The 13,451-nt window shown below is 44.5% G+C and overlaps 1 protein-coding gene across 1 annotated transcript; it reads right to left on the bottom strand.

Moving 5' to 3' along the window:
• Positions 1–5,811: 5,811 nt before the first annotated feature.
• Positions 5,812–10,199, bottom strand: PHLDA1 (pleckstrin homology like domain family A member 1). Its single transcript, XM_063155020.1, has 2 exons — positions 9,612–10,199; positions 5,812–9,514 (listed from the first exon to the last, which is right to left on the bottom strand). Exon 1 carries the CDS (start codon positions 10,064–10,066, stop codon positions 9,617–9,619), a length of 450 nt encoding a protein of 149 aa, XP_063011090.1. The 5' UTR covers positions 10,067–10,199; the 3' UTR covers positions 5,812–9,514; positions 9,612–9,616.
• Between the last annotated feature and the right edge of the window lie 3,252 nt (positions 10,200–13,451).

The raw sequence follows: 13,451 nt of genomic DNA, 5'->3' as shown, positions 1-13,451 counted from the left end.
CATAAGCATTCACCCTTTTGCACCATGTTTCAGCAGCAAAAGAGATTGCTGAGGATTTTCTACAGTCAGGAAAATTGATTAAGTTATTTAGAATTTCCTTTGAGAAGAAAATACCCTTTGGTAGGTGGCTCTGTGGCTGAAACCAGCAGAATTAGGGAAAAACTAGGAAAACCCCAACCCTGCAAGTGCCACCAAGCATGGATGCTATCGTCCCAGCCCTGCGATGACTAGCACCCAGCCCTGGGGAGCTCTGTCCTCAAGGTATGTTTACCTTGCACCTTCAGCTCAGAGCACCAACTTCCCACAGCCCAATTCAAGAACATGTCACTGCAGCTGTTTCTGAGCTTATCAGCACCAGAACTGCAGGTAAAAGGTGTTCTGCAGAGCCCTGTGAAGCTTTCAGACCTCACCCAGCTGCTCATTGCAGTGTTACAGCTCACAGCACCCTGGTGAGGAATGGCAGCACAGGTGAAGCTGCCAGCAAGCCAGTGGCATGACACAGCCCAGGGGGCTGGCAAGTGCCTTCGATGGCATCCATGACAAAGCTTGTTCTGTGGGGCAGAGGCCTTTGGAGCAAGTGTGGCCCAGGAAGGCTCCTCTAGTCAGATGTACCTAGCAGAAGGACAGAGGTGGGTCCAGAGCCCACCCATCTGGCTGCCCCAAGTCCCTCTGGGAGGCAGCTCCTGCCTGGGGAGCCCCTCCTCAGCCTCCCTCCCAGATGACTAAGGATGAAGGCAGGGTGGCAGGCAGCTGATTGCCCCATGGCTGCAGTTTCACAACTCCAGCCATCTGTGGGCCAGGACTGCAAGCTTCTTAAGCCCTCAGGAAAACACACGGGAACACTTTCCAAATTGCTTGGGAGTGACTGTAGCAGCTTCCCTGGGGCAGCAGAAGCTGAGTTCTCCTTTGCAGCTGCTGCTCCCAACTGCCTGGGCTAATCTTCAGCACAGGAACAGGCCCACCTGTCATCCTCTCCACTAATGCAAGCTACACTGTTCTCTTAATGAGGAGGGGGGTGGAGAGGGAAAATGGCTAATTGTTCATAATTAGGAACAATTATAAGAAAATAATGGCCTATTTCTAGGACCATTTAATATGGCCCATAAATACATGAGCATTGTGTTGTGGTGTCTTACTGCCATCTCAGCCATCAGATACCCCTCTCTCTTTGCACCCAACAACTCAGCTCGTGCCTGCAGAATCGCAGTGTTCGCTATGGGTTCTGCAGATGCATAGGTCTGACCCTCCCTCTGACCAGAAAGAGGCCATCTGACCATCCCTCTCCATCTTCCTCAGTTCTGGAAGGACAGGCAGTTTATTTTAGAGGCCCAGCCCCCACCCCCAAAACAGCAGCCTTTTCCCAGGCCAGCTGGGTGCCCTGGTGAGGAATGCTGACAATCTGCTGTCCTGGAGCAGAGCTGTCAGCATTACTTCCCTACTGCTGAGCCCTCAGTCAACACTCACATAAAGGATAAGTATGCAGCCCGCTGCCTTGTGACAAGAGCTGTGACTTTGTTTAGGAGCCAAGCACTAGGAAAGAGTACCAGGGAAACGTGGCTTAGTGGAACAGGAAATATTAACAATCTGTGATAAAAATGAAAAAAGCAGCCAGTACACATTTAACTCAGCTGGAGGCACAGCTCTCTGACTGGCTGAGAGTAGCAGCAGCCTCCGAAGCAAACAATAAAGAATAGCTTTTCCAGTTCAAGGCTGACTTTTTTTTCTTTTAAAAAAGAACAGTAATTTTTCATGTGTTCATCTGCATACAAGAAAAGCCCCTATGCAAAGTCATCTGCATATTGCAGTAGCTGCTGGCACAGGAAAAGTCATGGAGTTTTCAGGTCCACAGATGGTTGAAGGAGCTGTTGTGAAAGCCCACAAAGATCCACTCACACAGCCCCATCACCGTCCAGCAGCAAGCTAGGATAAGTGGGTTGGTTCCTACAACTTTGTCCACCAGTCAGTTTAGGTTTTTCCTGCTAGAAAAACAAGATTGGGATGAGTGTCTCTGACTAAAGGGACTTCTCTCAAAGCTCCCTCTTTCTGAGTGAAGCGGTTAAATGACAGAGAATAGTAGAGAAAGAAAATTATTTCTCCCCCCCTTTATTTTCTGTATTTTAGTCAAAGCAGGTATCAGGCTGGAAAAGCTGTGTTAACATTGGATTCATTCTACAGAGTCCTTTCAAGTTATTATGGGACTGATAACCTCTCTTTGTCCTTGTAATCCACAGTAAAGAGAGGAGCTTAATCGCTCAGGAAATAGGGAACAACTCACAGATCCCTAGTACGCCGTTTGCACAATGCCTAGTGCTGGGAATAGCCAGAAGCTTATTTAATAATCTGAAGTCATCCAAGATTCTGCTAAATCCCAAGTGAAGCCCAAGTGTTTCTGCCTTGCTCTTGTCTCCGAGGAGCAAGTAACTGCAATACAATGCATCTTACGGGCTGGAACTTAGATGGCAAGGCAGTCACCCATTGAGGGCTCCATCCAAGGAGCCGTGGCACTGGCAGGGGGATTGGACACTGGAAGGTGTCTACCAAGCCCAGGAAAGGAAGCAGGCTGTGCTGTGAGAGGCAGCCCTTCTCACACAGGGACAGGGAGCCTGGTATGGATGGAACACTGCTCTCTGGCTCCCAAGGCATGACCTTGGGCAGGCAGCAGGGGCTCTCCGGTCCCGAGTTTCCTCTTCTCCAAAACAGAGATATGATATACAAGTGGGCTGAGGGCCTTGCAGAGAGGTGCTATCGCTGGCACAGCGAATTATCATCCCAGGCCCAGTTCCAAAGCACACAGCAACATGGAGAGCTATTCCCTCAAAGGACCCTGGCTCTGGCACCCAACCCAAGCACAGGTTGCATGTGCTCTCTGAGCTGCAGGTTCACTGCAGCTTTGTAGGTACAAAAGTTCCTAAAGGCTGAGCCTCAAAACCTGACAAAAATGAACAATAATGAAATAATCTCCTCCTAGATGGTATGCAGCCCAGCTCTTGAGCCTAAGTTACAATTGAAGCCATATGTACAGTCATAAATATCAGAAATATTTACAAAATACAGACAAGATCTTAAAAACAAAAGCAGGGATTTCTTCATCTCGCTGGAAGCCTTACAAAACATGGGGTAAATTGTCTCAATTGAAATATTCTGCTGACCACAGAGGGCTGTATGCTTCATTGTAATGATTAGTCATTATATACATATTTTCTGGTTTAGTTAATCTACTATGGTTGCTCACGAACTATTGCAAGGCAAAGATTAGGAAGCAGGGTCATTAGAAATTTTGTTTATCAGAAATCCACTGTAGTCATAGCACAATACTACACAAAGGTAAATCTAACCCCCATTCAAACAATCATTTCCCCTGCACTGGTGGCTGGCATAGCCAGAGACATCTAAGAGAAGACCAGGAAAGGCTGCGAGAGTGGCTAATTTAAATTTCCTGTGATGAGCCTCTACTGGGATACACATCTCTGCTTTGATGTTTTTCTAAAAGCCTAAACAAAACCAAAAAAACCCCAAGCACTTAAGCACAGAAACCTCACCCCTGGCTTTTTCTACAAGTCTCCTGAGGAAAACTTGTAGGTACTGCAATGAAACCAGGCACAAGATCCATGCAGACTCCAGCTGGCAGTACAGCCTCACTTCCCAGTGCTTCATAGAGGAGCTGATGTCCCTTTCCTTGTAGATTCACTGTGCACCATTGGGCCAAGACTCCACAAGTAACTGAGCCTCATGCTGAGGTCCCAAGCAGCTCCCAGCTCCTTTGGGTGCCAGGACACCTTGAGGATGTTCAGCTCTCAGTAGGCCCAAAGGCACCTCTGCTCATCTTCAGCACAGAAGGCACAAAGCAACACTGTGAGAAGCGCGTACCAGGGTCCTTACTTAACACATCAAAAATCCCACACTGGAAAGGCAGAAAAAACCAGAACAAACACCCATGGTACTGTTCATGACTTTTATTTTTTTAACGCTTATTTCAAATATATAAAAGACTTAAGCTAAAAATTTTTATGATGGTTAATTTAATTTTTTAAAAAATGTGGATAGGTGTGGAAGTAATTTGGCACTTTCTAAAAAGGACTGAGTTGTTCCTGATAGAAACAAGCACTCAGAGGAGTAAAGGCTTTCATTGAATTCTGGTTTGGGTTCAATTACAAAGAAAATAGTTCAGTTTGAGGTGTGCTGTGAATTCAGTGAAATTGCATTCTGGTCTAGATTTCATCTGGGGGAAGGAGGACACACACACATTTAGATTGGCTTTCCTTTGTATTTTGTTTTGCTCAAAAAGCATAGGCTCTATTTCATCTTCCTCTCCCCGTCATTTAATTGGGAAATATGAAAGGGCAGAATGTCAGTGTTACCCTAATCACACACCATCGATACTGACACAGATCATGGGCAAAGGTCTTGCTTCTGGGGTTTTAAAACAAAAGAGAAGCAGCCACCATTTGTGAAAAAGGCCAACATCTGTCCCAGTCTGGAAAAATTCTGGTTGATTTCAATGAACTTTGAATCAGATCCAGATAATCTCTCTGTACCCCACATTGTACTTCAGATGAGAAAAAACTTAAGAGAAAATCCTAATAAGACAACATCCCCTGTTAGGAAAATAACAACCTATTTTCTAGGACCGTTTCATATGGACCACAAATACATAAGCAGTCTTATTTCACATCCTCTTAATCAAAAGTTAAAGCAGAGAAGCATGTATTGATGTACCTTTGTGAAGATATCACCATTGGTGCTGGAGCAGAAACAACCACCAATTATAAAACTCTTGTTCTATATTTAGATCCTTACAAAGACACTTACCACTGCTATTAAAAGCTTATAAGGGATACCTCCAACAGCTGTAAGGAACAGTGGGTCCTTGAATAGATAATAAATTTAGAGATGCTTAACTGACTTTTCAAAGCTGCTGAGCACCAGCACTTGTGAGAGGTCAGATCTTGAAGCTATAATTTGCATATCAATATTAAGTTCAAATGCCTATATTTTAGGGTGTTTGCTATTGAAAAGAGAACTTGTACTTTTTACAATAAAAGCCTTCTTATGGAAAAGGTTACTGACATCTCCCCAGTGAAGGCAACCAGCACCAACATGTCTAGGTCAATGCACCCTGTGTCCCTGAAAGTAATACACCTTCAGCAGATGCTTGGAAATGAGGACCTGCTACCATACAAATACACATCAGGGGAGTCCAAGACATCTGAGCAGCTGCATCACTACAGAGAGCCCAGAGCAGCACATGTTTCTTGTTACACCTAATTTCTTTTCCCATGAAGCTAGAAAAGAACAGGTCAGAGTTTATGCCAGATGGTGGAAGTGGTTTTTTTCTGGATTAATTTCAGGTTACTTGCAATTCAATCATAGTGCTTAAGAGCTGAGAAAAAGAGAAACAAGGCACATTTAAGGCCTCCTAATGTCACACAGAGCAAGGCATTTACAGGTGACAGTGATGAGCCTGAATTCTGTGCCCCAAAGACCTGCTGTACATGAACTGTGGCACTGAGTGTTACAGAAATCAGCTACACTTGGTGTGGGTGCTCACACATCACACACTGCAAGAAGCAAAACTGAGGACTCTGAATCTCATCATGGTGCTATATATATAAAGATTAATTGGAGCATCTGAGTGGGTCTTCAGAGAGTACCTACCCAGGTTCAAAGTGTTCCTCTTAGGCTCTTAGACTAAGCTTAAGAGATTGGAAAAGCTTATACCAGATTGGAGATTGGAGCTTAAGACATTGGAAAAGCTTATACCAGGCTTTAATCATCACAAATAGCCCACCAAACAACCATTCTTCCAACATATTGAGAGCTCTTTCAATAGATACCTCTTTATTTGAAATGGAATGTATCTTGAAAAATATGAAAAATAAATCGCATCTCTCAGAAATCATTTATGAGTCATATTTACACACAAATTTTTTTTGACGACACTGGTATTTCTGCTCACAAGAGGATATGCTAGAAAACATTTCGTACATCACTGCAGCTATAATTCAGAAGCTGGCATCTGAATACCATGAACCTTAAAAAAGAGGAATTACTTCAGGATGTCACAGAAACAGCATCCACTTGATCTTCCTTTTCCCCCAGTTCCTAAATTGTCTTGGTCACCACAGCTTGGATTTTCTTGCTAAATCCACCCCTTGATTACTTTTTTTCTTTTTTATTACAAGTAATTTTAACCTTTTTATGAATGCTGTTCCCACTTTTGCTATCTATATCAAGCATTTGCCTGTGTGTGTTTTACCAGCATTTTTGTTTATTCTGTAATGAATTTTACTTCAGCCATGTGCTGTCAGATTGCTTTCCGGGTTTTTTCTTTTTTTTGGAAGAGGAAGGACAACTTAATTTATTTATCTGCAAAGCTCCAATAAGATGGAGCATGCTGTGCTGAACCTATTTTCATAGCCATTGCTTACAATGCAGTAACAGACAGTATTAAATCCAGATGTTCAAATGAAGACTATGTAGTAATAGAGGGGCAAGATGAAAAAAAACCCAGAAGTACCTCTTATAACATCAAACAATTTCTTGGTCTAAAATTACTATCAGTCAAAGAAAAGAAAAAAAAAAAAAACAAACAAAAGAAAAAAAACAAACAAACAAAAAAAAAAAAAAAACCAAAACCCCAAAGCCCTAAAATCCCCACACACCATAGAATTCAGAGCGTGAGAAAGCTGTCAGACTGTCCCCATCAGACAATTTAGCCTTATTTACACTGACAGGGCATGAGCCACATGGTCCAACTGTCCCCAGGGAACCCCAGCCAATTTGTTCCCATTCAGTTTCCAGGAGACAGTTTGGAGACACAAGGGAAAAGTTTGATCCTTACACCCATCCCACCCACTCAGGCTGGAGGTATCAAGGTAGATTTTGTGATGTGACCACCTCTCACACTAGGAGGCTGGCTGACACCAAAGTTTCCAAACAGGCAACACAGCAGGCAATGACAAGGAACAAAAGTTTGTTGAACTACATCAGTCCAAAAGGTTTTCAGATCCTCCTTTAGACCAGCTTGAAACAAGAAACATGACAGCGGGGTATTGACTTTAACCAGTGAAAAAGAATAGCAAATTTGAAATTAACATAGTTTCCTCATACCTTCATGGTAATTTTCTCACTAAAATGATCATCTTTAGCTTTCAAAGTACAAGTACTTCCAGAAGAACAGTAAAATTTCAGCTTTAGATTACATCCACAGACTTTTGTGGCATATAGAGGCTTGCATCCACCGAGGACAAGAATAACTGCCTCTCTCAGAGAAATACATGTGTCTCTGATCAAATAGGAATTAATTCTCATCAGTTACATTTATCCTTCAGTAGGCTAAAATGTATTTTAGTAGGTGAGATCAGCAATACACCTGTATACCTGAAAAGGTGGATTAGTTTCTCAGTAAACTGTAGTTAATCACTGTAAAGAGAGGAGCCAGATTACAGTCTATTTTGTGAGTCTCTGACTAGCTCATTAGAGAATCCCCTTGCAGCTCTAACATCCAAGCGTTAGCAGAATGATAATGGCAGATGTACAGAGAAGTGGAAATTGAGTGTTATGATTGCCAAGCCAGCGAACCTAATCCTAGAAGATGAGGGGCACCTTCAATTTCAATTAATGGCCAAACAGTGACTTAGTTAGTTAGGACAGCTGTAATCCACCACCCCAAGTTCACCACGCAGCCCTGGCGAGGGCCAGGTTGAAAAGAAGCGCTCAGGAGTATCTACAGAGCATTGTCAGGGCTTTGATCTGCACCATACCATGCTTCACTTGTCCAGATCTGTGACCCTGACACCTGGAGGAGGGAACAAAAGACAAGGGCTAGCACAGACCTCAACTTACTCCCTTACAGGACTGAACTTAATCTTAGAGTGCAGAGGAAGGGACCGATGGACACCATAGTGAATGCTAACATCTCCCTTTGAGCATCACATCAGCTTTTTGCTTTAAACACTGACAGAAACAAGCTTGCACCAAGAATGTAAGGCTCTTGCTCATTTACACAAAAAGCGTTGGATGTGTAGCTTTAAAAGATTTTGTTTATATTAATGTAAATTGTAAAGGGGCCAAAAGCCATTTTCCTCACCACACTAACTGAAATAAATATCTCCATGGCATTGACATTTTACCTTGGAGCAGAGATAATGGGCCACATCGCTCTGTCCCACTTGCAGCCTCCCCCTTTCATTTAAACCCGAGAACCTGGGCGGCAGCAGCACCCGAGGTGAGGCAGCCACGGTCACAAGGGCCCTGTCCTGGAAATGTCACTGCCCTGCCCGACTGCCTCCTCTGCACTGGGCAAGGAGCTCCGACCGGCATCGGCAGCCCAATCCCACTGACTTCTAAGAGGCAGAAAAACACACACCAGCTGTGCAATTAGCCCTTTGTTTTCCAACTTCATGGCTTCATCAACGTTTTTAGAGGCAAGATGGCACGCCTCTCTCAACATCTGACAGTGCTAAACACCAAAATTAATCTAGTTCATCTCAGCTAGAGAGCAACTTTCAGCTTATAAAAACTGTGACCAAAATAATCCATTTGCACGCTAAAACATACATAAAATTATAAACTACAGACTGCTTTAATGCAAGACATTAAAAAACTGCCATGAAATGCAACACGAGTTGAGAATCCAGATCACTCTGAAAACTGAGCGTGCAGAGGGAGCCCTGAACTTGGAAGCTAAGAAACATTCGTGAACACTTCCCAGTCCTGGCCCACCAGCCTAGGAGCAAACACACCACACAGACAGCTGGAATCCAGCTCAGATTCCTGTAGCACAAAAGAAGTTGGTCAGATTCCTTCTGCTCATACACTAAACAGGTTGGTTTCAATCCCAGAATGACAAGCAACATTGCTTTTTTGAATAGCCAAGCATGAATAACTTTTTATCATCTTCCACCACGTTTAATAAAAAAAAAAATCAATTAAGCCCCAGACTATAATTGTCGTTCTCGTTAGAGAAAATAGGTTTCATATGCAGTACAGGTTTCAGCCAAATTTTGAAACACACATGACATTTTCCATGCTGGTGGAATACAGTGTATTTTGGGTAAAAGATGAATAACTTTTTGTCAAATTGCACACAGTCAAAGTACCCAGAACTTCTCCATTCTTTCAGGGAGCTTACATGCATATTGTTTTTTTTCTTTACTTTTTGATACTGCCTACATTCACAAATGTCTTGCAAATAAGCCTTAAAAAAAAAAAAAAAAAAGGAAAACAAAACCAAAAGAAAACAACCCTAATAAATAAAATAAAATACATTAAAATAAAGTTACAGTACATCATGTCTCCTAGAAGTCCCATCGCACCAAAGGATCCTTTCCAAGGTTCATAAATAATGGATTTGAAATGCTTCTCGGCACCGAGGGCGGCAAAGCAGCAGCAGCAGGCTGAGGCTCGGGCTCTTGAGCCGCTTCTCTCCGCTCTACCCGCACCTCCGGCGTCCGCCCAGTTTCTGAGCCCCTGGGGCAGGTCCCTCTTCTCGGCAGCGCTCCGTGACCGTGACCTGCAGCGACAAGAGAGCACACAGGGCACCCGTCAGGCGAAGAGGCGGCCGGGGCGGGCAGCCCCGCGGAGCCGGAGCGGCGGAGCCGGGTCCGTACCTGCGCTAGGCGGAGTTGGAGGCGCCGCGGAGCCGCGACCCGTGGGGCGCCGCCAGGTGCTGCTGCTTCTGCCGGGTGGAGCGCACGGCCAGGATGGCCTGGCGGTTCTTGTACTGCACCATCTGCAGCGTGATCGCCGCGTTCCAGCCCTGCTCCTGCGCGCACCGAAAGTCGATCTCCTTCCCCTCGGCCATCACCACCGTGAAGTACACGTACTTGCCCTTCCGCTCCACACAGTCCACCGTCTTCATGTTGGAGAAGTGAAGCTCCTTGATCTTGGCCGCCGGCTCGGCCGGCTGCTGCTGCTGCTGCGGCGGCGGGGGGTGCTTGGGGGGGATGAGGAGCAGCCCCTCCTCGGTGAGGATACAGCGCTTCTTCTTCCAGAGCTGCAGCAGCCCGTCGCTCCTCTTCTCCAGCATGCCCTCCTTCACCGCCTTACAGCCGCTCTCCAGCATCCTTCTGGAAGGGTTCGACGGCCTCCGCCCGCAGGGGCTGGGCTCGGGGTGCAGGCGGCACCAGCCGAGCACTCTCCGCCGGGCGCCGGCTCCGAGGCGGAGGGCCGGGAGCGCCCCGGCCCGCAGGAAGCGGAGCGGCTGCCGCCCGTGCCGCGGCGTGGCGAGCGGCGGGCGCTGCCGGTGCGGGCGGCCGGGGTTGTCGGCGGGCTTTTCCCTCCCCTCCCGCTTTTGAATGCGCCTCTCCCACCCCAGAGTGACACCCAGCGGAAAGAGCGGCTCCTCCCGCCCGCCGGCCGCGGGGAAGCCCAGCGCGGTGCGAGCGGCGGGGCGGGACGGGGCGGGGACTGCGCTCCCCGGCAGCGAGCCCGGCCCGGCTCCCCGCCCGGGGCTACGGCACCGCACGGCTGCGGAGGGAAGGGGATCCCCGCTGTATTAACCAGCGCTAGAATGATACACGGAGATTACCAGGACACGGCAAATGCCCCAAAGCGCTCCTTTGCCTTCCTCGGGGTGTTCCCGCACTATTTAGTTGAAATGTAGTTCCTCATCCTGCCTCCTTGGGCAAGAGCAGTAAAGGGTCCTCTTCTGCATGTTTTCGATTCAAGCCCAGTAAAAGACTGCCAGTTTCCAGCGGAACCCTGATATTTAAGCCATCATCGCCCCATTAAACAAAAGAAAGCAATAACCGATAGAAGAGCTTGATTCCTACGCTGGCCTGGGGAGAAGCAGCTTCAACTGTACATATAAAATAAATCTTTACCTTCTGCAGCAGTTTGAATAATGTCTAAAGAAAGGCATCTGTACCACTGCCCTAAGGAAACAGCAGGACCTCAATGCATGGAAATTGCAAAAACAGACTTGGGGAAAAAATAAACCAACCAAACAAAATCAAACTGGCAAGCAGCTAAGAGCTTTTTATCACTCTGCTTTTTTGCCACACATTTGCTTATTGTTTGGATTATCCCCCGAGGTTAGCTTTTGAATAAATGAGTAAAAAAGTAAAGTGACCTAAGGTTAATATGAAACTATTTCATTCTTAATCCTCTGATGTATTAGATGTAAATCAAAATCCCACACAGCTGAATTTGGCTGACAAAGCCAATGTAAACTGAGTGCTAGAAGTTTCATACTATGTCTGAGAGCACTGTTTTTAAACATACATTTATCATGGCCATAAAAAAAACTCTCCTCACATCAATCTTGTCAGCTAGGAAGCAGATCATGCTGCAGCATGTGCTGTGTTCTAACAGATTAGAGAAAAAAAAATCAATAATGATGATAGCATCAATGGAGTTTATCTCTGATAACATTTTTAAAAGGGTTTCCTCTTATAATCTTTTCCTCTTGAAGTTCAAAGGTAATTTTGATAAATTGCTGAGGGGTAAACAGTTTAAGGCAATAAAAGCAATTAAAATTTAGCTGGTTTACCATTTTCAAGGTAACTGGAAAACACTCAGGAACAAAGGCAACTTGACTAGCCATAAATTAGGCAGAAAAGGAAATCAATATCCTAAACCATCCATTTATATAAAGAATAGTCCCTTCTCCTTAGAGCTGAATGGATAGACTGTAAGATACAGTTCATTCTCACAACCATTTTATGCCTATTTTAACAGAGGCAAATGCTAATTTTCAAAAGATCTGAATACCATTCACCAATTGCCTCCACCAGCAGTTCACAGCCATTTGAACCTAAATTCCTTGCACAAATATCTGTGTCTAAATACAAGGTATCTCAAAAACAGTTTGAGCTTATTTGCTCCTGATGAGGTCTCTGCTCATGTGACACACTATCTTGAAACTCTCCTACTAAAGCAAACTGGTTAAAATGCATTCACCTATATAGAGCAGCTTAATAAAATACTGAGTTTATGTAAGGCATAGGACACTAGGCTAAACCTACAGAAGACCAATTTCTAACAATTCACCTGTTCAGTTTTGGTTGCTGCTCCACTGCTGCAAGCGAGCAGCCATTTGATTCCAGGTAAATGCACTAACCAGTAGTGAGGAAACCCACATTTGATTTGAGAGTGCCATGTTACACTGTAACAGCACTCAAAAAACTCTGCCCCCACCCCACAACACTGCACTGTAACACTAAGGACATGAACACACAACCTCCATCTGTATAATTTAAGGTGAGCTTTTTCTCGTTCTCAGTAACTGACAGTAAACTGCAATTAATCATATGAAAAAATGGAGACTAGTGTGGAAGGCCAATATTTTCAAACATACAGGAGAAAGAGACAATTCATTCTATTTCACCTTTCCATGACAAAGCACTGAATGTCAGATTTTGAACCCAACTCCAAACACTGATGGACATACTCTAATATACAGACTCACAGCATTCTTTATTCCTGGTGAAATTCACCTAAGCATGTGTTCAGAAGCAAACACACAAAACATCCATTTAAATTTGTACTCTATAAGCCAACAAATATTAACAGCCATTTAAAACACACTATGTTTGACCAAAAAATCCAGATCAATCAAAAGCTACAAGACTAGTGCAGATGAAATACTGACAGTTCCATGATAAAATAAAATATTGTGCAGAATTTGCCAGTAAAGAATAACAAACTTTGTTTTCCTAGATGCAAGTCACAACTGAACTTCTGCAAATGTTTCTTGCATTACTATTTTGAGAAACCACATTCAACAGCTAGGCACACTACAATATCACACTGAGATTTTACATTACTTCTCTTGAAATACATATTTAAACCATTGCATTTATATAAAATGCTTCACATCCGCTACCATTATTGAAGTTTCAGTAAATACTAGGCAGGTTCTGCAGCTATTCCAGAAATAGCTGATGTGAAGATGCCTCCTACTGTCAAACCTATAACACTACAGTCTGAAAATGTGACCTTGGGTGTAGACCTTTCCTGTCAGCAACTCCATCTCACAGATACCTGTATATACCCCTCAGTAAATGAAGCATAAATGAAACATTTACCATAACTAACAACCACACTGTGCCAGGCCTTAGCATTCCCTAAAACCCCTGGAAGTACCAAATAAATAAACTGTAGGCAATTCACCAGCTACTGGCATAGCAGCTTCTCCAGCCTGGCTTTTTCAAAGTCCTTTGCAGCACTTCCAAGGCAGTGGTTTTCCAAAAATACTCCAACTTAAGCTCACATATTGTAGAGACAAACTAGGCTGTAAACGAGCTTTTAAGGTTCTCAAATCTGACCAGTGCAGTAAAATATGCTATGAGTTCAGAACAGTTTCTCCACTACAGGGCAAATGTAAATTTGAGCAATTACTTGCCAACACTCGAGCACACAGAAGCAAAGCTCATAAGAGGAAGTTCAGGACTCAGCCCCTCCTGCAGCTGCAGAGCCAACTTGTGTTGACAATTCACAGGCTTTAG

The sequence above is a fragment of the Melospiza melodia genome, chromosome 4, assembly GCF_035770615.1.
Source record: "Melospiza melodia melodia isolate bMelMel2 chromosome 4, bMelMel2.pri, whole genome shotgun sequence".
Taxonomy (NCBI): Eukaryota; Metazoa; Chordata; class Aves; order Passeriformes; family Passerellidae; genus Melospiza; species Melospiza melodia.
Note: the sequence above shows the minus strand (reverse complement) of the source record. Positions and strands in the feature narration are given on the sequence as shown.

Coding starts and splice junctions, on each gene's coding strand:
- PHLDA1 (XM_063155020.1), bottom strand. CDS start 10,066: ATGCTGGAGAGCGGCTGTAAGGCGGTGAAGGAGGGCATGCTGGAGAAG.